This window comes from Xyrauchen texanus, chromosome 21 (genome assembly GCF_025860055.1).
Source record: "Xyrauchen texanus isolate HMW12.3.18 chromosome 21, RBS_HiC_50CHRs, whole genome shotgun sequence".
NCBI lineage: Eukaryota > Metazoa > Chordata > Actinopteri > Cypriniformes > Catostomidae > Xyrauchen > Xyrauchen texanus.
This window is the reverse complement of record NC_068296.1, coordinates 28545677-28570622: the sequence shown is the minus strand read 5'-3', so window position 1 is coordinate 28570622 and position 24946 is coordinate 28545677. Positions and strand designations below refer to the sequence as shown.

At 37.2% G+C, this 24946-nt stretch overlaps 3 protein-coding genes across 4 annotated transcripts; 2 read left to right on the top strand and 1 right to left on the bottom strand.

The window, feature by feature from the left end:
- The first annotated feature begins 110 nt into the window (after positions 1-110).
- zgc:56622 (uncharacterized protein LOC326033 homolog) lies at positions 111-5843 on the top strand. Of its 2 annotated transcripts, none has more exons than XM_052152163.1 (10): positions 111-279; positions 867-1037; positions 1140-1256; positions 1836-1913; positions 2032-2148; positions 2773-2885; positions 3060-3147; positions 3231-3314; positions 3509-3591; positions 5111-5843. In XM_052152163.1, exons 1-10 carry the CDS (start codon positions 187-189, stop codon positions 5142-5144), a joined length of 978 nt encoding a protein of 325 aa, XP_052008123.1. In that variant the 5' UTR covers positions 111-186; the 3' UTR covers positions 5145-5843. The 2 variants fall into 2 exon arrangements, with proteins under 2 accessions (XP_052008123.1, XP_052008124.1); XM_052152164.1 differs by having other exon boundaries at positions 188-576.
- A 140-nt stretch (positions 5844-5983) lies between these two features.
- Positions 5984-11937, bottom strand: klhl36 (kelch-like family member 36). The gene is made up of 5 exons (XM_052152159.1): positions 11847-11937; positions 11383-11465; positions 10004-11077; positions 9126-9283; positions 5984-6571 (listed from the first exon to the last, which is right to left on the bottom strand). Exons 2-5 carry the CDS (start codon positions 11440-11442, stop codon positions 5989-5991), a joined length of 1875 nt encoding a protein of 624 aa, XP_052008119.1. The 5' UTR covers positions 11443-11465; positions 11847-11937; the 3' UTR covers positions 5984-5988.
- A 4775-nt stretch (positions 11938-16712) lies between these two features.
- On the top strand, positions 16713-23496 carry LOC127661886 (coactosin-like protein). The gene is made up of 4 exons (XM_052152838.1): positions 16713-16987; positions 17343-17425; positions 20358-20515; positions 20721-23496. Exons 1-4 carry the CDS (start codon positions 16911-16913, stop codon positions 20829-20831), a joined length of 429 nt encoding a protein of 142 aa, XP_052008798.1. The 5' UTR covers positions 16713-16910; the 3' UTR covers positions 20832-23496.
- The last annotated feature ends 1450 nt before the right edge of the window (positions 23497-24946 follow it).

The window sequence follows — 24946 nt, the reverse complement described above, 5'->3', positions numbered from 1 at the left end:
CACACACACACACACACACACACACACACACACACACACACACACACACACACACCTTACATTTGGGAACTCCTTTAATTGAAAATTGATTAAGAGAGTGAATGATTATGAGTTTGAGAGTACACAGAATGAGACAGAAAGCGACAGTTCCGGCTTCCTGATTTACACCCAGATCTCGAGGAAGTAATGGAGGGTCACATGAGCTTAGTTCTAAAGGTCACCTTCACATTTGTGCCAACAGGCTATATACTCAAGAAACACACATATGGCTCCATACTGGTAAATTGCCTGCACTCACACACATACATGCAGAGAAACACTCCTTGTCATGTTCAATGATTAACTGCAAATATAAAGAGAAGGCAGTGCTGAGAAGGCAAAAAGGAAGATCTACAAAAGAAAATTGTTGAGGCATATGAAAAATACAGGAAGGACAATTCAGTTCAATTATCGGCTACTCATATTGCATAGAACAAATCTTTTCACATGGAGGAGAGTACTGGAAAACCTAGGAAGATTGAACTAAATGATGGCACGTACATGCCACTGCTAGGACTTGGAACATGGAAGCCAGAGGTAGCATTACTTTTTTCAATAACATCATATTAACCACATATACATATCAGATACATGTCAGTATGAACGGCACTGCACTATTTATACATACAATATGTACACACACACAAATGGTGCAGTATTTATTCATTATACATACAGGTTTAGGTGTGTGTGTGTGTGTGTATATATATATATATATAGTATATATTTCAATCTGTTACTTCTTTCTTGCAGTGGTAATCCTTTACTGTGTAATATTATACAATAGAAGCAAGCAATGATTTAATATTTTACTACATGGTAAACAGGGCATTAGCCCAGGTATGTGTCAGAGGGCAGCTGAGGCAGCGATTGCTGCTGGATATCGCCACATAGACACAGCCTACAGTTATCGGAATGAGGTAGAGCTGGGCAAGGCTATCGAATCCAAGATGAAGCAGGGCATCATCAGACGCCAGGATATGTTCATAGTCAGTAAAGTAAGTTGGTATAATGTCTGTGCTCTCACCTGGCTGAAAGTCAATGTTCATATATGGCCAAATCAAAAAAATTCAAATGTATATCCTGCTTCTCTTTTGCAGCTGTGGTGTACTCACCATGCACCTGAGGACATTCCTATTTGCCTAAACAGATCCCTAAATGACCTTCAGCTGGACTACCTTGACCTCTACCTAGTGCACTTTCCAGTAGGACTAAAGGTAATACAAGCACACACAGCGGCCCTCATTAAGTATAGGACACTAAAGTAACACTTAAAAATGTACTCAAAGCTAATACATTATTTTTTGAGACACGTTTTCAATTATTTTTAACTAACGGGTCCTACAGGTGTAGTTTATCTCTTTAACTTTTATGGACAACCAGAGAGTTGTCTTACTTTAGAACTTAATTTTCCATTGTTTTATCATTTAAAACCCAATAAACTAATTTGTGTGAAATATTTTGCTTGAAAAGTGTTTATGTGTAACCTTAAAAAATACCACTTGTTTTTATATTTTGTTAACTAATGCAATGAGATTCATATGTTTTTGTTTGAATAGATGCAGTTACTTTTCGATGTCAGTGTACATACATCTCAAAATTAATAAATCAAAATCATTTATTAGCATAGCCTCCGAAACATAGTTTGTTCAATTAATTATATTTATTTTATTGTTTTATGCTTATTTCTAATATAGTATATATATTTTTAAATAACTTAAACTGGTTATTTTACTCTACAAATTGATCTTAATTGCTATTTTACTTATTGTATACTGTTTAACAATAATCAACAGAAAATGGGCGATGAGCTTTTCCCAGAAAAGGATGGAAAGGTTCTAACAAGTGACATTGACTATGTGGATGTTTGGAAGGTAATGCTAACCTGCAACACACCAAATATAATGTGAAGATTACTAATAATGTCCACAGGTGTCAGTTTCTATGTTGTCATTATTCATGGTCTTAACATTGTATTGTAACATCTTGCAGGGAATGGAAGCTTTAAAAAACTCAGGAAAGGTAAAAAGTATTGGAGTGTCAAATTTTTCAATCAATCAACTGGAGAGATTGCTGACTGTGGCCAAAATCCCACCAGCTGTTAATCAGGTGCTCAGATCCTAGTAACACCATATTATCTTCATTTTTTAACTTACACAACAGATCAAATGAGGTTTTGTTATGGAAACAGCTATCCAACTTAAATAAAAACTAGATATGTATTCAAAGATGTACTCTAATAAGGTAATTTTTCTTTATTAATAAAAGTTTTACTCCTAAAGAAAAAACATGTTAAATATCATGCCCACATATGAAATGAAGACCTATCACTGTAGCTGAGTTCGGAATTGCACACTACCCATACTACTTCGGCCATATCTGTGTATGACACAAATAAGAGCAATATGCAATTTTGAATGCAGTGGGTCTCTCCTCATGGGAGCAGCCATGTTAGATCACATGACCCAGTGAATCCTACTGGCTAAATCTCAGTAACCGCCCTATTATTGGATACTTTAACTCATGGATTCAATAAATCATGGCTGACTGGGAATAGTGAATCTCTACAATGGCATCAGTAACTGAAAACTATTGCTTTTAAAAGATGCTGCATTTAAGTCCAATTAGTGCACCACTAACTTGAGAAATATATCATTTTGATAAAATTACATTAAATGTAACCTTCATTTTTTTTGCACATGTATATATATATCAATATATCTCCATCTACAGGTGGAGATCCATCCTTACCTGGTTCAAACTGATTTGATTGATTACTGTAAGTCCAAGAACATTGCTCTCACAGCATACAGTCCATTTGGCTCACCTGGGAGACCTGCACAATAGTAAGTTCAAACTATATAGGACTACAAGTTCTGTGTTTTCAAAGACTCAAAATATCTGAATTTCAACAAAGCAAATGAGAACACTGGCTACACAAGTACTATCAAAACATTTTAAGATTATAAACTAATCGTGACATCACCATATGCTATTTTGCTATGCGTCTTTACTCATAGTCAAAGAGAAGACACAGATCCCATGAAGTTACTGGAGGATCCTGTGGTTGGGGATGTAGCAAAGAAGCACAGACGGACCCCTGCACAGGTCATATACCTCTTCGAACTCCACACATCATACATCTACTATCCTCTTTTTCTATTTTAATGTTGTGTTCGATTGTGCTGCAGGTTTTATTGAGATATCACATTCAGCAGGGCATTGCAGTGATCCCGAAGAGTACAAAACCCCACCACATATTGGAGAACACTAAGGTAAACATCTCATTTCTAAATATTCTGTGTATTTCCAGACGTTTCACCATGGCATATATCAAAAGGAAAAGATTTAACTGACAAAATAAATGTCAAAAGCTCTCATTTTTGATATCTTGATTTAATCCAAGCATTTAAAATCTTAATTAAGGTTTCTTATAGAAAGTATGTCATTATTGTCTGTCTGGGTGCAGATCTTTGATTTCACTCTGGATGAAGAGGACATGAAAGCTCTTAACTCTCTAAATCGTGACTGGAAAGCCTGCATCATAACACAGTAAGAGTACTTGACATTCCATCATCCTACTGCATCCAGAGCTGGAGTTATTGACATCTACTGTACCTTCTTTTTGAGTTTAGTCCCTGTTACACACCAGCATAGTTTTCAAATAAACCCAAAGACCTCAATTAATTAAAGGAATATTCCAGGATCAAAACCAATTAAGATCAATCGATAGCATTAGTGGCATAATACTGATTACCACAAAAATGTATTTTGACTTGTGTCTCCTTTTCTTTAAAAAACCCCACTTACAATGGAAGTGAATGAGGTCAACCCATAACCATTAAAATACTCAAAGGTATAGCACAAGACATAAACAATTAGGGATGCACCGATCCGATACCTGCATTGGTATGGGCTCCGATACTGAATCTTTTAAACGGATCGGGTATCGGTCCGACAAGCCTGATCCAAATCCGATACTGTTTGTTAGTCATGTTCGTTACCGTCAAGCTCCAAAAATTACATAAAAAAACCATTAAAACATAATTTAAGTAGTTAATATGACTCGTGCATTTTATTCAAAGCCACTTGAAGACGTGCAGATAGCTCTGTGAATCACAAAAGGCTGCGTTTAATAAGTAAATATATAAAATGCAATTATTATTGTTATCAATTTTGCTGCTACATTAGTAAACTAGTTAACATTAAAGTTTTTCTTAATAAGCTATACATTTATATGAAATAATGTGTAGTTAGAGGTTTGTGTTTCTTTACATATTAAAGAGTACACCCAATTAGTTCCTCACAATAATGTAAAGATATTCTAAACGGATTATGCAAAACAAATCACTGGTATCTGATAGGGATCAGCTGATACTGAGATTTCCGATATCGGAAGAGAAAAAGTGGTATCAGTGCATCCCTATAAACAATGTGTGTTAACATGATTTTAGTGTGATTAAAATCACTTGCTAACCTTTTATGTGTAAAGTACCATGATGATGTAATGACAACAACCCCTACATGACTAAAAATTACGATTTAAACAAATTTACAGCTCAAATAATACATGAAATTTAACAGAAGTGCTCTTATAAAAGTAGAAGCTTCACATTTATGCTTTTAAACCCTCCATAAATTGGACCCATTCACTTCCATTGTAAGTGTCTCACTGTAATCTCCATTTGTGCTTTTTTTTTTAAGACAAGAAGGGACAAGTCGATATTACTCTTTGTGTTAATCAGCATTCTGCCACAAATGCTGTTGATTGCTCTTAAATTGTATTGAACCCAGAATATTCCTTTAACTGGTTACGGTGTGACTGATCAAAGAGGACTGGTGTAACTGTCAAACTAGGGTTTTGCTCAGAATGGAATACTACTGCCTACCTGGCCGTAGGCTACATCTTTGTCACAAAACACAAGCTGTTCATGCTTTATACAATATTATGTTATGAATAATTTGATGCATATGAGCAGCAATTCATTGACTGTATAAATAGAAGCATTGATAGATGTCTCACACACTACAGCTAGATAGCAGCTAACTGGCCTTTGTTGTTGCCCCTTAGGCTGGAATCCCATCCCTTCTACCCCTTCAAGTAAAGTGATAGCCTTGGATTTTTCCCATCAAGAAAAAATGACCAAGCACATGAGGATGTTGGTGTAAAGACAATAGTTTGATTTTTTAGCTTCAGCTCTTCATAATGTACATTGCTAAACTGAAATTAGGCACTGACATTTGTAATGATTAAATTATATTCATAGCTCTTACTGTAACTACATTAAAGGAATAGATCACCCAACATTTTTTATTTTAAATTAAAGGGATAAGTCATCCAAAAATTTTAATTGCCATTATTTACTCACCCTCATGTTGTTTTAACCTGTTGGACTTGAACACAAAAGGAGATGTTAAGCATAATGTTAGCCTCAGTCACCATTTACTCATTGTGTGGAAACAAGATTGAGCCCAACATTGTCCATTATCTCCTTTTTTGTACCATTGGAAAAGAAGTCATACAGGAATAACATGAGGGTGAGTAAAAGTTAGAATTTTCATTTTTGGTTCAACTATCCTTTTGAGGCATTACAGAATACTTTAGACAACATCTAGAAAAACACTAGAACTAGTCGTGTAAAATGGTCACTTCAGTTTTAATTGTAATACAGAAGGACTGATCCTTCAGCAGGTCACAGGACCTTCTGAAAACTCCAGAAAGGTTGTAATAAATGGTGAACAAACTACACTGTTAGTCTGGGCTTTTAAACTTCTATTAAACTGGTCTAACGGACCTCACAGTATCTCCAGCTGTCCTCTACTTTTTGAAAGGAGCTAAAAAGCAGCCATTAACAGCAGGCTTATGACAACCAACATATTCAGAAGCCATCAATTCTGTCATAGAAGTGTCACTTGGGTCACTATTTTGGCACGAGGATCCCCAGACAATCACCAATGTAGCTCATGGTTGGGATTCTGCTTGTCTTTCTCTTTGAGTCCTGATGTACTGACCTCAATACTGCTGGTTTGCTGAGGTCTGACAAGGCACACACATGCCGAAGCTCCAGCAATGTGCTTCGGTAGGTTTGGACCCAAGACCCATTGGCTCTTGTCTGGAACAAATACTTGAGTGCCCTGAGAGAAGTCCATGGCCTCCCAGGTATACCCTCCCAGTATATAGATCTTTCCATCCCAGACTGCCACCCCTGCTTCACTGTTAGGATAGAGGAGAGGGGCTATCTTGGTCCACTGATCAGTCTGTGGGTCAAAAGATTCCACCCCCAACACATCAAACCGTTCCATACTGTCTTCATGGTCATTACTGCCCCCAATCACATAGATCCTGTCTTCCAAAGAGGCCATACAGTGCCAGCCTCGTGCCAGAATCATTGGTTGTCGCTCCGTCCATGTGTCCCCAGTTTTTGGTTCATAACTTAACATGTCACGTCTGTATGGGCCGATCTGGTAATCATGGCCTCCTGATATGTAGACAATGCTCTTAAGAATTGCACCTGCATGCCCATATGTGAATCTATGGAAAAAGATAAGAAAATTATAATTCATATATATATATATATATATATATATATATATATATATATATATATATATATATATATTTATTTATTTATTTTTTCTCATTAGGAACATGTGTACACCTAATTATTAATGAGATAATCAAATCAGACAATCATGTGGTGGTCTTTACAATTGATTAAAAAGATTAAAGATTAAAATTGGGTCTTTACACATCTAAGATGTGGGTTGGCATTGCTTTAGCGGCACGAGGGGGACCTACACAATATCAGGAAATACCAGAACATTTCCAGCCCACCTCTAATTTACCTTTCCTTTCCAAATTGTTAGAAAAAAATAGTTGCTGCACTAATTAGTTACCAATGATCTATTGTTGGCTGCAGATTCTGGACTTCTATCAATACTTGTTTTTCTTGATTTAAGTGCTGCTTTTGATACAGTTTCACATACCATTCTACTGGAGAATTTGGATTCCATTGGTCTTACTGGTATTCCTTTTACTTGGTTTAGATCATATCTATCAGTTCCTGAACACAGTTTGTTCAAATAAAAAGTTTTAGATCACAGATATCAGAGATTATTACTGGTGTGCCTCAGGGCTCTGTCTTGGGCCCTCTTTTGTTCATTATTTACCTTTAGGACACATTTTTCGTAAAGTTGGAATACATTTCCATTGTTATGCTGATGACACCCAGCTGTATTTGTCTTCTAAGCCAAATTCAATGATACAGCCTCTGTTGCTATTGGCCTGTTTAACAGAAATTATAATGCATTAAAACTAAATTTAAGATGTAACACAAGGGTGTTTCCTTTAAAGAGCTCCGACTCCACTTATTCCACAACGAGTGATTCTGTATTTACTTATTTTGTATAATTCCCTTGACCTTTGTGATATACATCTCCTGAAGCTTGTTGGAAAGTTTAGAGTGCATCTGGACTGTGATTTGTGTAATTCTTCCTCTCCTCAGTCAGACGCGAACTGCAGTCCTGCTCTCATGCATCATCATTGAGTTTAATGTGATCTCATGTTACATTAAATTAGATCAAAAGACTATTCGACAATGAAAATGTTTGTCGACAATTCTTTATTTAAAAAACTTCTGCACAAACTTCAAATGGTCCAAAATTCTGCGGCTCGGATCATTATGCGAACACCTTCGATAGAGCACATTTCTCCAGTACTCCAAAAACGTCACTGGCTGCCAGTCAAATAAAGGATAGAATTTAAGATTTTACTTATAAGGCTCTTCATAATTTAGCCCCTTCATATCTACGTGATCATCTTCATGTTTACTCACTAAACCGATCCCTTAGATCTTCTACTACCATTACTCTTACTGTACCCTCTATACGTCTGACTACTATGAGGTCTAGAGCTTTTAGTTATACTGCTCCTTGTCTTTGGAATTCTCTACCACAAGATGTACGTAATAGCCCTACTTTGCTAACTTTTAAATCACGTCTCAAAACCCATTATTTTAGATTGTCTTATTTCTGATTTTTAACGATTGCATTTGTTGTTCTTTGTGTATTTGTTTCTTTTATCATGTTAGATAATGTAATGCAATTATTGTTTGTGTATTTTAAATGTACATGTAAGGTGTCCTTGAGTGACCTGAAAGGTGCCCACAAATAAAATTTATTATATTTACCAAGGGTAGCAATATTTTTGGCCACCACTCTATTATATATATATATATATATTAGTTAAAGTTTGTCAAGACAAACATTGATGCTGGCTTGACAAAGCATTGTTATATAGCAGCTTAAAAGGTCAATATTTCAGTTTGAATGTTTTGACAGTTGGAATTTGAAATAACGAATATTCCGTTTCATACTCTTAGCTCATTTGTTTAAATTTAAACATTTTGACAGCTGAAATTTGAAATCACGAACATTAGGTTTCCATTTCTTTGTCAAGCCAACATAATTATCTTTATTTGTGACAGAAGTACAAATAGATGTATACATTACGGCTGTGCACCATTCAGAATGGAATTGAGAATGCCTTATAAATTACAATTAAATTTCTGAATTTTAGGTGGCAAACAAAATATACATAATTGTGGTTCAAATTCTGATTTAAGGAAATAGAATAAAATAGAATTAAACTGAAGGAACATTAGATGACATTAATAATCAATGTTTGCCACCCATAGAAAGCTGTATTCATTTTATGTATATAATTGTGGATCATGGTGAATCATTGTCTTCTTCATTGTCACTTCAAGTCTTAAAATGGGTACAAAACATTATAAAGCAAACTTGAGATGGAAAACAAGATGAAAACCTTAAACATTTAAGTGACTGTTGTTGCACAATTTTTCTTTTATTTTGCAATAATACAATTCCTCATTTCTGTAACTGTGTTGAGTTTCTTTGAATTGTAATTCAATAAATTCTGCTACGTGTATTCCTAAAAAAAATACAATTCAACATACTTTGGGCATGGTAAAATCTAATGGAAAGGAAGCAAATTTTTTATTTGAAAGAATTCTGGAACACATAACCAATAAACTAAAGAGAAACTGATGAAAAACAAAGAGAACCTGGGCAATCCTGCTACGTAGACCCAGTAGTCCTCTGCAGGATGGTACACTTCTACAGAGGACAAAGCGCCGCTATCATTGCGTCCACCCACAGCTATAAGACAGTCCTCCACAGTCCCCAGATAGAAATCCACACGCCGCTGATTCATGGGGGCACCCTACAAACAAAAAAGGTCATTTGGATTAACTTTTAAACTATGGCACCATTTCTACCAGTCACATGGATAATGTACTAAATACAAAACAATTTTATTAGACTACTGTGGAGCGGAGGGGGGCAGGGCCGGGTCGGAATATCGCGCGCCCGGTCCCCAATCGGCCTGATGAGGCGCGCGAGGGATAAAGGCGGCCGGTGACGATTGTTCGAGAGAGAGAGAATTACGGGCATGTCCGTCATGTGTGTTTGTTTATGTGTTTTTGAGTTTTCATTAAATTATTATTTATATTGACAAGCCGGTTCTCGCCTCCTCCTTGCCCATCCTTTAACTGTTTTACAACTACACTTTCTGTACCTCCCTTCTCCAGTTTGTTCTGCTACTCTTTCTTTAAAATAACCTGCTTTTGGTCCAGAATAACATATGAAAGCAGTGGCACTGGTGCCATCAAGATCTACAGATGGTGGTCCCAGCACCTGATTTGATGGCACTAGTTGGCAAACACCTTAAACATGAAAAATGTAAGATTGTATTATTCACAGTGAAGCATTATTTTTTAGTTGGGACCCAGATAAAAATTACATTTCCTAATTTATATAGGGATACATTAATATTTAGAATTAAAATATTCTGACAGTGGGACTGAGCAACCATTGAGTGACAGTCTGGAGCCCTGCTGTTGACACTTAAATGTCCATGAATGTCAAGAGTGAAGAAAATTACCTTAACCCACAGGTTGCTTCGGGGGTCATATCGATACAGCAAGTTGCTTGCAGAATCTCCACCATTGTCTCGTGATGAGCTTCCCCCTGCTGTGAAGATAAATCCACCCAGAACTGCAACACAATGGTGACTTCTCTGAGCTGGAAGTTCAGTCTCCACGACCCATTTTCCTGCTTCTTCATCCAGCCAGCACACTTCTGCACTCAGTTCCTCTCCACGTTCAGATACCTCCCCTCCCACTAACAGAAGACGCTCCACACCTCCTCTAAGGCCTGTGCGTGTTGTCTGCAGTACAGGTTGGGCACTGAGTCGTGTGTGGTAGCCCAGTGCCTCCTCCACTAAAGCCTCACAGCCTGCATCTGGAGGTAGCAGGGAACGTATGGCTGGCAGTGCACTCCCTACAAGTTCATCGGGTGGGATGAGGGAAAAACGAATGATGGAGAGGAGCTGTTGTGCAAAAACAGTACGTTCAGGTCTGTGAGTCAGCCACTTCAAGGTGACCTGTAGAAGATCTCGCTCACTCTCATGCTGCACCTGTTCATCTGCCAGGTACGCACAAAGCTTGGGCAGCCGAACATCTTGCAGGAACTCAGGTGTAACAGATAGTGTGAAAAAATGCTCCAGAATGAAGTGGTCTATGAAGGTGTCCAGTCTATCCAGGCTGTATAGCAAGGCAAGCTCCTGTAAATAAAGGTAGTTGTCTTCACGTACATCTTTTTCCAAGTACTGGCAACAGAAATCCACAGCCTGCCACACCTGCAGCAGGTGAGCAGTCTCCAGGACATAGTCGATGTTTCCACCATCAAGAGGTAACTCCCCACTGTACAGGAAGTCTACTACTGCTTTGACACCAACATACGAAGCTCCCACCAGCTCTACTTCAGCCTCACGTTCCTCTCGCATTCCCAAGGTGAACATAGCCTGGAAATAAGCGCTGGACACTGCCAGCAAGGCCCGATGTGCAGGGACTCGCTGGTCATCTGCCACCAGAACAACATCACACAGTTGGCCGTGCTCTCTTTGCTCATTCAAACCTTGAAGGAGGTAGCTAGCCTGGTCTGCCCATCGATACACCTGTTGTGCATGAAATATAAGTTAGCCTACTATACATTACAAAGGTTCATCCAGCAATACAAATTCTGTAATTATTTAGACCCATAAGGTCTTTTGCTTTCCATGGAAGAACAAAAGTAAATAATTGCAGATTTTATTATTGTTATTTGTATTTATTTTTTGGTGAACTATCCCTTTAAATTGCTACATACATTTGTTTAATTTATTATACAAATTATTAGATGTGCAATGGGTTACCATAACACAACAAATTAAAACCTGTTTTATATAAATACAAATTTTAATGTGACAGGGGTCACGCGTACCTTTGAAGATTCACTTATTTTGTGTGGACGTGAAAGACGAGCTTGCTTCCCACTGTCCATTGTGTCATCTGCTATGAGACCATCTATAAAATATAAACATTATTTACTCGATAATCATAATTAATTATCATAAGATATGCTTGGGATCTGGTAACGTTATACTGCTTATCAGTAATATTTAAAGAGAGTCCCAAATATAACAGTAAACTACACAACAGATGGAGATAGCTGTGCTAAGCAAACCCTCTCAATAACAACCATATTAAAATATTAATTAAACGAAATATCGAAAACAGGAACACAGAAAGTCAAAAGGAAACTTTTGCTGTTAAGCTAGCCAGCTTTACAAAAGGAGAGAAGGATTACACAATAATTAGCGAGTTTCACTGATATTCAATGCAATTACACATATTTTATCGGTGCAACTGTGATTTCCAGACAGAACAATGAAGGTAATATTTTACCATTTTTCCATTCTTTGTCCGTGTTTATTGATACTCGGTATCAACATAGACTGAACGACAGTGACAGAGTGAAGCTCCTGACAAATTTTTACATCCGTTGTGCACATACGCTTTATTTCAAAATAAAGGTCACCTTATGTTACCCTAATATTAAGCATATAATCTACTCAGTAATAATAATAATAATAATAATAATATCATTTAATATTATATTGATATTATATATGGATCCCCTAGATTAGACCAGACCTTTGACATTTTTTAAATGATACATCTGTGAGGTGTCATTTATATAGTAAATCTTTAAATATTACCGAAAAGGTCCCACAAACTTTTGTCTCAGCCTCAGATAAGCTCAAACATAAGAATTTGCATGCTTTATGTACTTTAAAATGTGATTTTAACATAAAACAACCCACCATTTTTGTCCATTACAGCTGACCGTTGTTTGATGCACATTGTACACTTGACAGTTTAATAGCCTATAATTGATTTGACAGGCATTTTAAGTTAGCTTTGACTATTGCTTTTTCCATTTGCATGAGGGATCTGTAAATTTAAAGATAAAGTGTGGAATTTCGAGCCAATTTTGCTGTGTCTGATATGATGGGCCTTTCAAACAAAAAGAGCAATATTTTGATAGTGCCACAGAGCCACAGTGTTCCACCTGAAATCAATCTACAAATGGCTTAGTTATAGTTAACACTACATATTAAGCTGGTATACGAGAAATAATTTTAATATAAAATACAATGACAACAATACACTTGAAACTATGACACCAAGGTTGCAGAACATAAAAATACAATGTGTTGCATCACCATTACAGGACCCCCAGCTTTGTGCGGATGAATGTATTATAATTACATACATAACAGCCATATAGAAATGATATTCATTGACAATAATCTGTTTTTATAATGATAAAATACCTACCTACCATGTTTTCTATGTGCTCCTGTCAATCACAGTCAGCTAGAAATGGAGGCACTTCCTAGGGTGTGGGAAGGCTGGGTTAACATATTGGCTCATCTCACACTATTCTACAAACATACATAAGGACATACCCTGTACAAGGAAATTCTTTCAAAATGTTACCAATAAATAAATTAATAGATGTAAGGTCGTGTGGAAAAATCTACTAGGGAAGTTTGGGTCAAAATAAAGTCACCTTTTGCACTCTTATTTGCCAATGGAAATTCACATTGAAGGCAATGACATAAATGCAGTATTTCTGAAAGGTTGCCCTACCTTAGTGTATCTAATACCTTACTGAATAATGCTGAAATATGCACATACAGTTATAAAATGTATTTGTGTGAATCCCAAATTTACATTTTTAAAATTATTATTTAAATGGTAATGTTTAAAGATATGGTAATATTTGTATTGAATTAAATGCATGCTCAAAATTGGGTCATTATCAAAATATGGTGACAATCATGTCCCTTGACTTTTCAGTCATGAAAAAGATTTCAAATAGTAATGAACCCCCCTTTTAAAAGGCATTATTCTTTAACCTAACATTTTATTAAGTAATGTGAAATGGTTTGACACAATATTGTTTACACATTTTTTAGAAAACATATTTGAATTCATCAATTGCCTGAAAAAACCTGTCTCCTTCATCTGGAACACCATTTCTATGACAATTACAGTTATTTAAGTGTTTAATTTGTACTAATTTTGTTTCCTCAGGTCCAGCATTAGTGCAAGGCCTAACACATGTGCAAAAAAACTAAACACAATAAGTAATGAGTAATGTAAATAAATAATAAAAAGGATTTTTGTTCCTTGATTTCATGTTGTCAATGGTAAAAAGTTGTAGAAATGAACATCAGAAGGTCAAATTTCAGAGGAAGAAGAGGCTGCTCAAATGTGCATTCAGGGTGCGTTCCATTCAGAAGTGATCATCCCTATGCCCTATTACCTTCTAAGATTTTACCATCCATTGCGAGAGCTTTGGAGGACTAAAATGTGTGGGGCTCAAAAATAATGGTGATCCGGAACTAACCTTTTAAGTAATTTTTATTTAAAATTCTGTTAGAAGCGATCTTAGATCTTGCCTATTATGCTTTTTTTCCCCTCTAAAGTGCCCAAGTATGCTTACACATACAAGAAATTTGTCTTGGTGACAGGACCTTCCTGTGTACAACAATACAAAAACAGCAGCAAGATGAAAAAAGAAGAAGAATACAAATAAATTATTATACATATACGTAAATACACTCACCTTCATAATTACACATGCACACACACATAGTGCAAATCTATAACAAATCCGTTATATAAAGAACAAAAATACAGTATATTATGTACAGTGCAATGTAAGTAATGGCAGAAGTGGATATGTTGGATAATATAAATAGACTTAAACTGTGTATTGCACTAGGGTTGTGCCGATGGCTGACCAACATCACGATGTCGAGCCACCATCGTGATGCCACGCCCCCTTTTGCGAGTCTTGCTAGTGTGACTCACTAATCCTAGTCTCTTCTATAGTTAACCTAAAAACTTGCAGGGATTGCTCTGTAAATTAAATTGAGAATATAACTAATGCATATATGCTATTTTAAATACTGTAGTTTACGCCAGAGACGTGACGTGTTAGTTAGTCTGTGAAAATACCGTGTCAGGCAGGCTACACAAATATTGATCTGGATATTGTTAGCTTCTTGTCTTGTTTTTACATGTCTTACACTGTACATTTAGATAAAAATATTTTATGTTGTAGGCTACAAGAAAATAGCCTTTATTAATGAATTATTAGTAGTTGTAGCGTCTCAGAAAATCTTGCTCATTGTCACATAGCTCTTGTATACACTGAAGCGTCAGTTTAAGATAAACCCAGACCAGCGAACGTCAAATAACTTCTGTCTGGTTAATACTTTTAAAGAAAAATTTCCTTGGCCATAAATCCATAATGTCAAATCAAATGAAAGAAACAAGGTGAATATGAATAACACACATTTATTAAAACATAGAAGAACAACAAATAAAGAACTAGAAAACGGAACAACACTCAGACCGAAACTCGGCATTAACATTTCACTTAGCCTATAATTAGCAGCACAATTAACTTCAGCACAGGCTACAAAATAAATTATGTTATTGAAATATTGTAAAGTGGTCATATGAACTACACAAATGAACGTTTAGAAAATAATATGTAAAATCGAAGCTCCGCAACGGATGGCGAAAAATGCGTAAAGAAGTCTAATATCTTTCACCATAGACCATGTTTAAATTTCGATGTTTCGGGCCAGAAATACCAACATATTCACTTAATCTGGTTTTAATAAGCTGCGGATTGGAGTAGGCTAACTACACTACCCGCTGTGCCGAAGACCCGCTCTGATGGAGTACTGGTAGCACACAGATATTTCCGTGCTAATCTTGCCATGAACGGAAACATTTTGTTGTTCGTTTTCCACCAAGTCAGCGGGTCCTCTTCCCCATCAATGGCCATTTCCTGCAGGTACATGGTCATTTCTGCCTCGACCTTTTGCTCATCAGTGAGCGTGGCTGTGGCTGCTCTCTTCGCAAGAAGGCTGCCCAAAGACGACTTTATTTTCTTAGGCGCAATATATTAAAAAGCCCGGATGAGTACTAATTAGTTGGGCTAGTAAAATAACGAAATTATAGTTTTTCAGTAAAAAAAAAAATATCTATGTAAAAAGATATATTAAAATAAAAAGTGCTTAAAAGTGCCCAACTCTTCTTAAGTGAAAGAAATATTTTTCCCCCTTACGTGCAACCTATTGGAAAGCGCGGATGAGTCAGTTGGGATAGTAAAATAACGAAATTATAGTTTTTAAGTGGAAAATAGTATTTATGTAAAGAGATATATTAAAATAAAAAGTGCACAACTCTTCTTAAGTGAAAGCTAAAAAAATAAATAAAAATGCTTCACGTGTCGTGCAACCTATAAAGCGCCGACGATGGGTTGGGTTAGTAAAATAACGAAATTATAATTTTTCATATAATTTTTGAAAATTATATGAAATTATATACCCCCCAACCCCCCGACGATATCATCGTCCATCGCGATGTTTTACTGTCAACATCGTCAACTGCCAATTTAGGGGACATCGCCCAACCCTATATTGCACATAATTATTGCTCAATGGGGCAATTTAATTGTTCATTAGATGGATAGCCTGAGGGAAAAAACTGTTCCTGTGTCTGACGGTTCTGGTGTTCAGAGCTCTGAAGCGCCGGCCAGAAGGCAACAGTTCAAAAAGTTAGTGGGCAGGGTGAGTGGGGTCCAGAGTGATTTTACCATCCTTTTTCCTCACTCTGGAGTTGTATAGTTCTTGAAGTCCTCCGTAAACCATTTTGCCACCATGTTGAAAAAGTTATTAATTTACATTTCAACGTTCATGTGAACGGTCTCATTAATGTTTTCTCACATGTTCATGTACCCTCAGCTATTAAGGGAGAAAACTGAACAGAACATACAATTTGTAAGTCGGAAAGCCTTTTTTATTTTTTTTTTAGAATGACCCCTTTGTGCCCGAACGAGTCATCTCAAGTCAACGCAAATCATATTCATGATTCTAAAAGTAAACATCATTATCTTTAGTACAATTTCTTAATTTTGTATTTTGATTTGAGGTGAAATGTAACCTTGACATATCTTCGTGGGATTCTGCAATTTATGTTCATTAATATGGTCTGTTATCCAAATCTTGCATAACTAGTGAGTGCAAACCCTTCGTTCTTGTGCAAGATCCACAAGATGGCAGACAGACTAAACTGTTAGATGACAAAACAGAACTGGGTGGATTTAATTCAGCACAATACCCAGGTTGGCCGTTAGGAGGAAGTACCATTGCCTTGTTCACAGGAACATCGACCTGACAGGCAAACACTACTAACGCCCATTAAGAGGCAATAGGAAATGAATCGAGTTGTGAAATTACTTACCACTCCATACCACTGAGAGAAGACACTTCCCTGCCACACCTCCTCAGTTACACTTTGGAATTTAAAGTACGTCTATCTCATTCCTGTTGGCTTTGTGCTGCATTAGATTAACTGTTTCTCCTTTTCATCGTCGAAATGGCAACGAAAATTGACAAAGATGCTTGCAGAGAAGCATACAATCTGGTCCGAGACGACGGCTCTGATATCTGCTGGTGAGTGAAGACTGCAGTGGATTGAATTGATTTGACTAGACCAGTGCTCTGTTTTGGCGCGCGGTCTCTGAACTCGTTACATTTTTCAACAAACAGAATATCTTTACTGATACATTGTAACAAGCCTGTAAAATGCTGCTTTATATGATTATGACGGTTTGGTTCTAGGGCAACACGTAGGGATGATTCTTTAACACAAACCTAGTGAGCAGCCTACCTAGACAGCATTTTGGGACATAGGCGCGCATATTAGGCACATAAAAGCCGCCTGAGTAGGGCACTCACTAGGTTTTGAGTTACAGCCACAGTAACGTTTTGGCAACAATTATAAACTATTCGTTTTGCTGTTTTAAAGGGCATCTTTTAAGTATGACGGATCTAACATTGTACCAGGGGGTCACGGTTCCGACTATGGCGAATTCAAGAGTCAATGTACAGGTAAGTCCATTCTCTATTGTTCACCTGAATTGATTATGGTTGAGGAGTGTTCTGAAGGTATAAGTTGGGGCTTTTTGCTCAGCAGAGGCAATCAATCAATCATGCGTTAAGGTCTACGTCACATTGAACACACGGAAGTTTTTCATAGTCCAAGGTTGACAATACCTTATATGGTTTCATACTTGTCCAAGATGAAATGAACAGGCTACATCCTTGTCAGGGTGATAGGTTAATCAGAGACAATTTAATTCTTACATAAATATATTGTGATTTCCTTTTTTATTACTTACACATAAGGCATCATCTTCCAACTGATATATATTCAAATGTGTCTATTGTTAGTGGGATCAATTTAGCCACAGTGTGTAGTGTACAAAATAGTGTATTTTATAGCGGTAAAGAAGACCAGCGAGTCCAGTTCCACTGAGAGCATGAAAATGATGTAATTTCTTGCCTCTTGTTCTGTTATCCTAAATGAACAGAGATTTGGGCGTGGTGCTCAGTCTCAAAAGAGTATGTTGTGCTGCCAGTAGCAAATGTAAACTCACAGAAGTGTTCAAAGTGGCTTTTGCCTCTGTACTTTCACAGATTAACAAGGATTTCATCCTTTTAAAAGATATCAACTCGTTTTTTTTTTTTTACTGGAGAATACTTTGTAACATCCTTTCATCATAAAGTTCACTTATTAATTTATGTAGTGTAATTTATATATGTACAGAAAATGTATGATTGCTAATGTGGCATAGCCAGCCATAAAACTGTTAAATCCTGCTATAATTAAGATTATTTGCTTTTTTGGTTGTTATAGATCGGTTGTCAGTACAATTCCCAAACTCTGCTTTGAATGGTGCAAAATCAAATAAATTGCTGCTTGTAAAGAAGCATCATAAAGTATCAACTAACAGCATTATTAATTGCTTATGTGGTTTTATGATAGTATAATGAGCCACTGGCAAAAGTGCAAGATTTTACTAAGTTGACATTTATCCTGCAGGCATGTTTTCTGATAAATTGGCTTTGCATTTCATAAAATCTTAAGCTCATGTCAAAAATGTGTGGCTAATTTATCTTTATTAGGATTTTAGAGGGGTTTAACACTTTATTTACTATTTTAATTTTATTTTTGCTGCATCATCATAGTCATATTGAAAGTAGAGCATGTAGTACCTAGTCAGCACAAACACTGACTAATTGGAAGTTAGACCTTACATCCTACATACAAGAGGAAGTAGTCACGTCATGTGGGCAACTAAGCCCCACTCATTGTTTCACAGAATTGTAAAATAGACAACACAATTGTCTTTTTTACTAGAGTCCATGCTTTCATTAGCTGACATGGTATGTTGACACACTGGGTGCTGGTAAGCATTGCTCACTTCCCAAATTTAAAGTTTCAGTTCTGTTAAAATACAGCAGAGGTCCTTCAGATGTCTTTGTAATGTGACATGGAATTATCACCCCTTGGGGATTTTACAGCCATCGTGGTGGATTGCCACATACAACTGACAGTATCAATGACTTAGCTTCTTAAACTTTAAACCCAGTTAATCAACAGCAGAAAACCAGATAAAATCATTGTCAAGTAGCGCTAAGGGAATTCACTTGGGCAATAGCTTTCCAGGAAAGTCCTACATTATCTTATTTAACTACTGTAAATCATACACAATACATTGTTTCAAGTCAGGTTGGAACTAGACTGTGATGTTTCTAGCAGCCATGTTTAAAACAATTAATTATTTTTGTCTTAATTGGCCCTATAGCAAATGCTTTAACTGTATAATATATTATGTTTGTATAGTGCAAGCATAAAGTCATGGTTGCAACAGACCCCTTAAGTTAAGAAAACCCTTAGTTATAATTGTAAGGGTTATCTTAACTTAAGTTTTTTATTTTTTGGTTCAACTGGCAGAAGGCTATTATTATTATTTGAGATAAGCAGACATTTTAGAACTGTTTTCACACAGATCTGTAAAGGAGATCAAAGTGCAAAGGAGTGTATAGCTGATTGTTACACCTAATATGCCTTGTATATTGGTATTGTAAATAGAAATTTGTTAAAAGAGGGCACTTCTCTGCATAAAACTTTCACTGATACTAGAAGTCTATGCAGCCAATGGAGATACAAGCCATTGAGTTAAGTGGAATCGATGTTATCTTTGAACCTAGTCCCAGTGCCACTGCAATGCAGTTGTAACACATTTGGGAGTGAGTGGCTAATTTTTAAGCTCTGTCTGAGAGAGGTAAATTTGGAGTGTTGCAGAGAAAATATTGCCCCCTAAATCCCCCTTATCAATACAGTCTATTAACTAGAACACCTCCCATCTTCAACCACTTTCTTCCTACCTTGTTTTTCCACATGTATTATGATGTCATAGTGGCTCAGTTTGTGAGCCTTGTCCAACACTTGCACATGATGTCCTCAGATTGCATTTTATATTATGACGTCTTTCTCTGGAAATGAAAACAATGCAATAGTGTAAATTCAAAACGCTTCCCACAATGGGGATAGTGTTTATTCGTATCGAGCTCATACTTGTCATTGAACAAAGTTCAGCTATAAGCTGTTAAGACAAAACAATGAATTACATTGTGATGTTGATATTAAAGTCAACATTCTAATTGACACCACTTTGCCACTGAAACGGCTTTTCTTTTTGGCTGATTTCATGAATCCCTCTTGCTTTTTCAACACCTCCCTTCCAACTACCTGGATCCATTCTGGCATGGATCCAATCAAATCCCAATGGATAAAATCAAGTCCTGTCCTTGATTTTTTTTTTCCTTGTAAAATATCATGTTCCACTTGGAAATAAGTCATATTACAGAAGTGAAATGGTTTGGGAACTGCGTTTTGTGTTGAAAATGGCAAATGTTTTACTTTATTACAAAACTAGTCCTCTTTGTTCAGTCTTGCTTTCTCTCTGACTCTCAGATGATGCCCGTCTCTTCGGGTTTGTGAGGATCACAACTGGTGATGCCATGAGTAAGCGGGCCAAGTTCACCCTCATCACCTGGATTGGTGAGAATGTCAGTGGACTACAAAGGGCCAAGATTAGCACTGACAAGACACTGGTAAAAGACATCGTTCAGGTGGGTTTTTAGTTTTGCGTTGCCTAATTCTGCTTGTATGCAAAGTCTCAAACTTACAAAATAAGACACACCCAGGTGCACTGATCATTGTGGTTTTCATTGACACTTCAAACAAATTTTTGCATTCAGGCACAACATCTCTCTTTTTCCAACTCTGCATCCCACTTAAGTGGAATCATGGGTTTTTCCTCTGTTTTCTTTGCAGAACTTTGCCAAGGAATTTATGATCAGTGATCCCCGGGAGTTGGAGGAAGACTACATTCGCAATGAGCTGAAGAAGGCTGGTGGGGCCAACTACGATGCCCAGGCCGAATAAAACTTGGGGAGGGGTTTCCATGGGGTTGGGACATCCAAACTGGATGAGAAGGAAGGGGAAAACCCATGTCAGACATGCATCCACAAACAAACACATTCACACACTTACACAAACATGCATACCTCATCTCTCTCAGGAACTGTGATATTGCCAAGTAGGATGTGTTCATACATCAACATACTTGTTGTTTTGGTCTTGGAACAACATTCCTATGAACCAATTTGTTTTCAGGAAAGGGGTAGTGTTTAGGGTTGGGAGTTCACTCTGCATTTATGGGTAGTTCACAAATAGGTTAAGGTGCAGGTTAGGAATAGGGTTTAATGGAGGATTATTTTCCTTATCCTATGTTGTTCTAGCCAGGACTCAAAATATGTTGATCCAAAAACACATCTTACTTGGCAAAATCACGGTGACCCATCCCTCTTCCAGTCTGATCATGGATGATTTATCTACTGTACTGTGCATCATCTCACTGTCATCTCATCTAGTGCTATGAGGTTGTGTTTTTCTTCTGGGGCATTTTTGTAACTGTAATTAGAGTTTTTGAGGAAGCTCCCTTGGCTTATGATTAGAGTTGTCATCACTGTGATATGCTTTCATAACATTCTCAATGGAAGCAACAAAGAGCATGCGAGTCCAGCATGGGTTTCTTTATAGGGGTTTAAATGAATGTTCATCTCCCTGCTGACTCCTAATACAGATAACTGTGTTTACTGTCTTAATCTCCCATGGAGAGGAAGACATAATAGAATGTGTGCATTTGTGTGTGTGTATGTTTGCAGACACTGCACTGTGACTGGCTAACTTGCATGCAAGAGGGTGGAGACTTAAATGAGCGTATATCCCTCGAACCTTTCATTGGCTGTTTCACTATCTCTCCACCGAACCAAGGAGCAGCCATTTCTCTAGTGTAGCCTTCATTTCAGTTTAAATCAAATACCCCTATTACATTTTTTTTCCTTAAATTGTAGGCTTTATTTACATTAACAATAGACCTGTGGTTCATCCTTGGGGATACAAATGCCTCCATGAGCCAAGAAAGCAAGAAGATGAGCACAAAAGCAATCATTTCAGAATAAAATTGTCATTTTTTTTTTCAATATGATTTGTCCTTGTGTATTCTATTTTGCTTTGACAAGAGTGTTGTGTTTCTGTGAATGTTTGACTTTATTGGACCGTGAATGATTGGGCCTCTTGCCCTGTTTAAGTAATGCAAGCCACTTTGCACGGCACCGCTTTTCCTCACAAATGCTAACAATCCAAGGGGGCTTGGGGGAGACCCAGTTGTTGTCATGGCCACCACTGTGGTCAGGCCACTTCAAGCCAAGCTGATCTGCTCCAAATCTTGTCCTCTCCTCCATATACCCCCATTTCAACCCCCCTTTTTCTAATCTCCATTCCCTCCCCCAATCTCTCCTCCTACTCTCCCTGTCTGCCATTTAGTCCAACAGATGTAAACCCAACTGCATAATTGCTTAATCCATAATCTATAAGCTTCTTCCAGGCTGCTTTTATGACGCTGAGTTTTGGTGGCAAAGAGCCGTGAGGAATGTAGATGTAAGAGAGCACTCCGAAAGGAGGCAGAAATTGGGCCCTTTGAAAGATTGTCTTTGTTTTGTGTTTGCATTCTCCTAATAGTTTGCTCAATTAGGTCAGTAGAGTTTAGAATTGCTATGGCCTAGTCACAACAAGGGACAGCTGGTTTAGAGGTGTGTTGCACACCTTATGTGAGTTGTGCTTTGAAAGGCAAACATCACTGTCAATATTGCTCATACTTTGTGTTAGGGGTTGTAAACACTAACCCCAACCCTTAACCCTAAGTATTAACCTTTGGCATGTGCTAATGACATGAATAAAATGTCAAATTGTTTGGTTTGTTGAGGAGAGGTGTTCTACTGCTTTTCTAAACAATCAGAATTATTTAGTTTATCCTGGCGGATGATAAAATTGACTCTTGACTTGGGCTAGTAGGTAATCTACTCGGAACCTACTAAAAAAACACTCCGAACACCTTAGCAACCACATACAGTAGCAATGCCCTGGCAACCAAACAGAACACCCTAGCATTGTGCTAGCGAGTTTTGCATGTAAAAAAAAATCTAGTTTAGATGTGTGTTTTTAACTGAGCTTATTTTAAAAAGTATGTGTGGGCATGACAGGTGTCACTTAGTTACTGTGGGGACTACTTTAATGAGATAAATTACACGTGAAGTTTATTTAGTCTCTAGTCACAGAGAAGGACCGGCTTTGTATTCACTCTTGTCATCAAGAATGCGCTGTTTAACCTACACTCACACACACAGTCATGCAGGCTAGTCTTTTTTCTTATCTCTCCACCAGTTTGAGGTTTGCGTGTTCTGACAACTCCACAACTTCCACTAAGAGCATTGCTTGCTTTCTTTTCTACGTCTCTCTGTCATACAGAATGTGTGTTTTGACTGAAAGTATGTGTGTGTGGACATGTTTCAAAGGAATCCTTGGCATCTTGTTGTCAAGGAAGTCACTACCAGCTATTCTGCTCGGATCCTTCCTGCATTCCTGAGGTCTCCCAGTTCAAGCCTACTTCATACCCCACACACATTTCTAAAGTCATGTGATGAGTTTGTGTGTGACTGTTAAATAAATTAAATGTCCAGTATATGTAACATGTCTTCAAATCTTATTTTGATTTCGAGTTGTCAAATAGTGTGGGAGTTGTTTGACAAGAACAAAGTGTTGTTAACTTTCCGCAGCTCTTGCCTGGAAGAAACCAAGTCGAGGGCAAGGTTCACTCATAGTTCTGATGTTTTAGCCTTATTACAAAAGCTTTACTCTCTAACTATTCGGAGCTGCTGGTTAAGGGAAATTTGTAAAATTTGTTTACATCCAAACTTATATTTACATCTACAGGGCCTTAGGGCAGAGTTAGCCTAGTGCCACTGATAAGGATGTGGTGTGAGCAGGATTTAGAGGGACTGTTGGAGTTTAGATTGGTTGAGTCTATCTTGGGGGGACAAAAGATGATGGCACTGAACTGGGGCAAGAAAGGGGGACCCTTTGAGAATGAGTGAATGGGTCACTTCTCAACGTTTCTCTGTACCGTTCAAATACTGGCACAGTGCTGCTTTTGTCGTGGGCTAACAAGCTGTAGCCATACCTGGTGGTGAAGAGTTTGGTCCCCATTGACAATAAAGTTCCCAACAATCCAAACAGTGTCTTTGCCCAAACTGCCATAGTTCTCATATGTCATTGTGATAAGTCTAAGTAATTAAAACAATGTCTTTAATGTTCTGGAGTTATTTGATATCCAGAAATGCTGACTGGTTGTGAGGAAACTGCCTCAAGATTAGACTGATTCAACCAAGAAAACAGCAATAATTTCACACATTTACATATATAGAACACTCTTTGTACAAGAGTTAATGCATTCCCCACATTCAGTGACTGTATATTCATTGGTGGGTTGGATTCAGCCCCCTTCTGAATGTTCTAGAGCTATGAGAAGGCTCAGTTTGTAATGCTAACTAAGTGGTGGTCTGGAAACAGCCTCAAGTTTGGGGCAGAAATTAGCCTTCAAAAACCCTAGTTATATAGCAACAAAATATTGGAGATGACAAAATGCATACTGTAAATGTATTTAAGTAGGAAGTAACTCAATTTTACTGTACTGAAACAGGAAATAACACCCTCCCCAGAAAGCGGTCCTCCTTTTCAAAAGCTGATCTGGCACTATTTGATTTATCCAAAACAAATGAATGTACCTCCTTGAGTTGTTTATCCACAAGAAATTTGCTTTTAATTGGGCTATAACTCTTTGAATATGGGTCAACGAGCTGTGTAACAAAGGTATTTATTTATTGATCAATTTCACCATACTTGTGTGCTAATTGGAATCCAAAATGGAGAAATACTGTATGCATTACTATGAAAGGTCAAGCATAAAGGTCAAGTGAAAAGGTCAGTTTTTATAGTCCCAAACAAATTTGAGTGTTTATTGATGACTATTTTAACACTCTAAAACTCATCTCTCAAGGATACCCACTGTAATAATATACATGCTATCATTCACCCTCACATTTCATTAAGACTTAATTTATTAGATTTTTAAAATGGTGCAGTCTTACAATATGGATTGG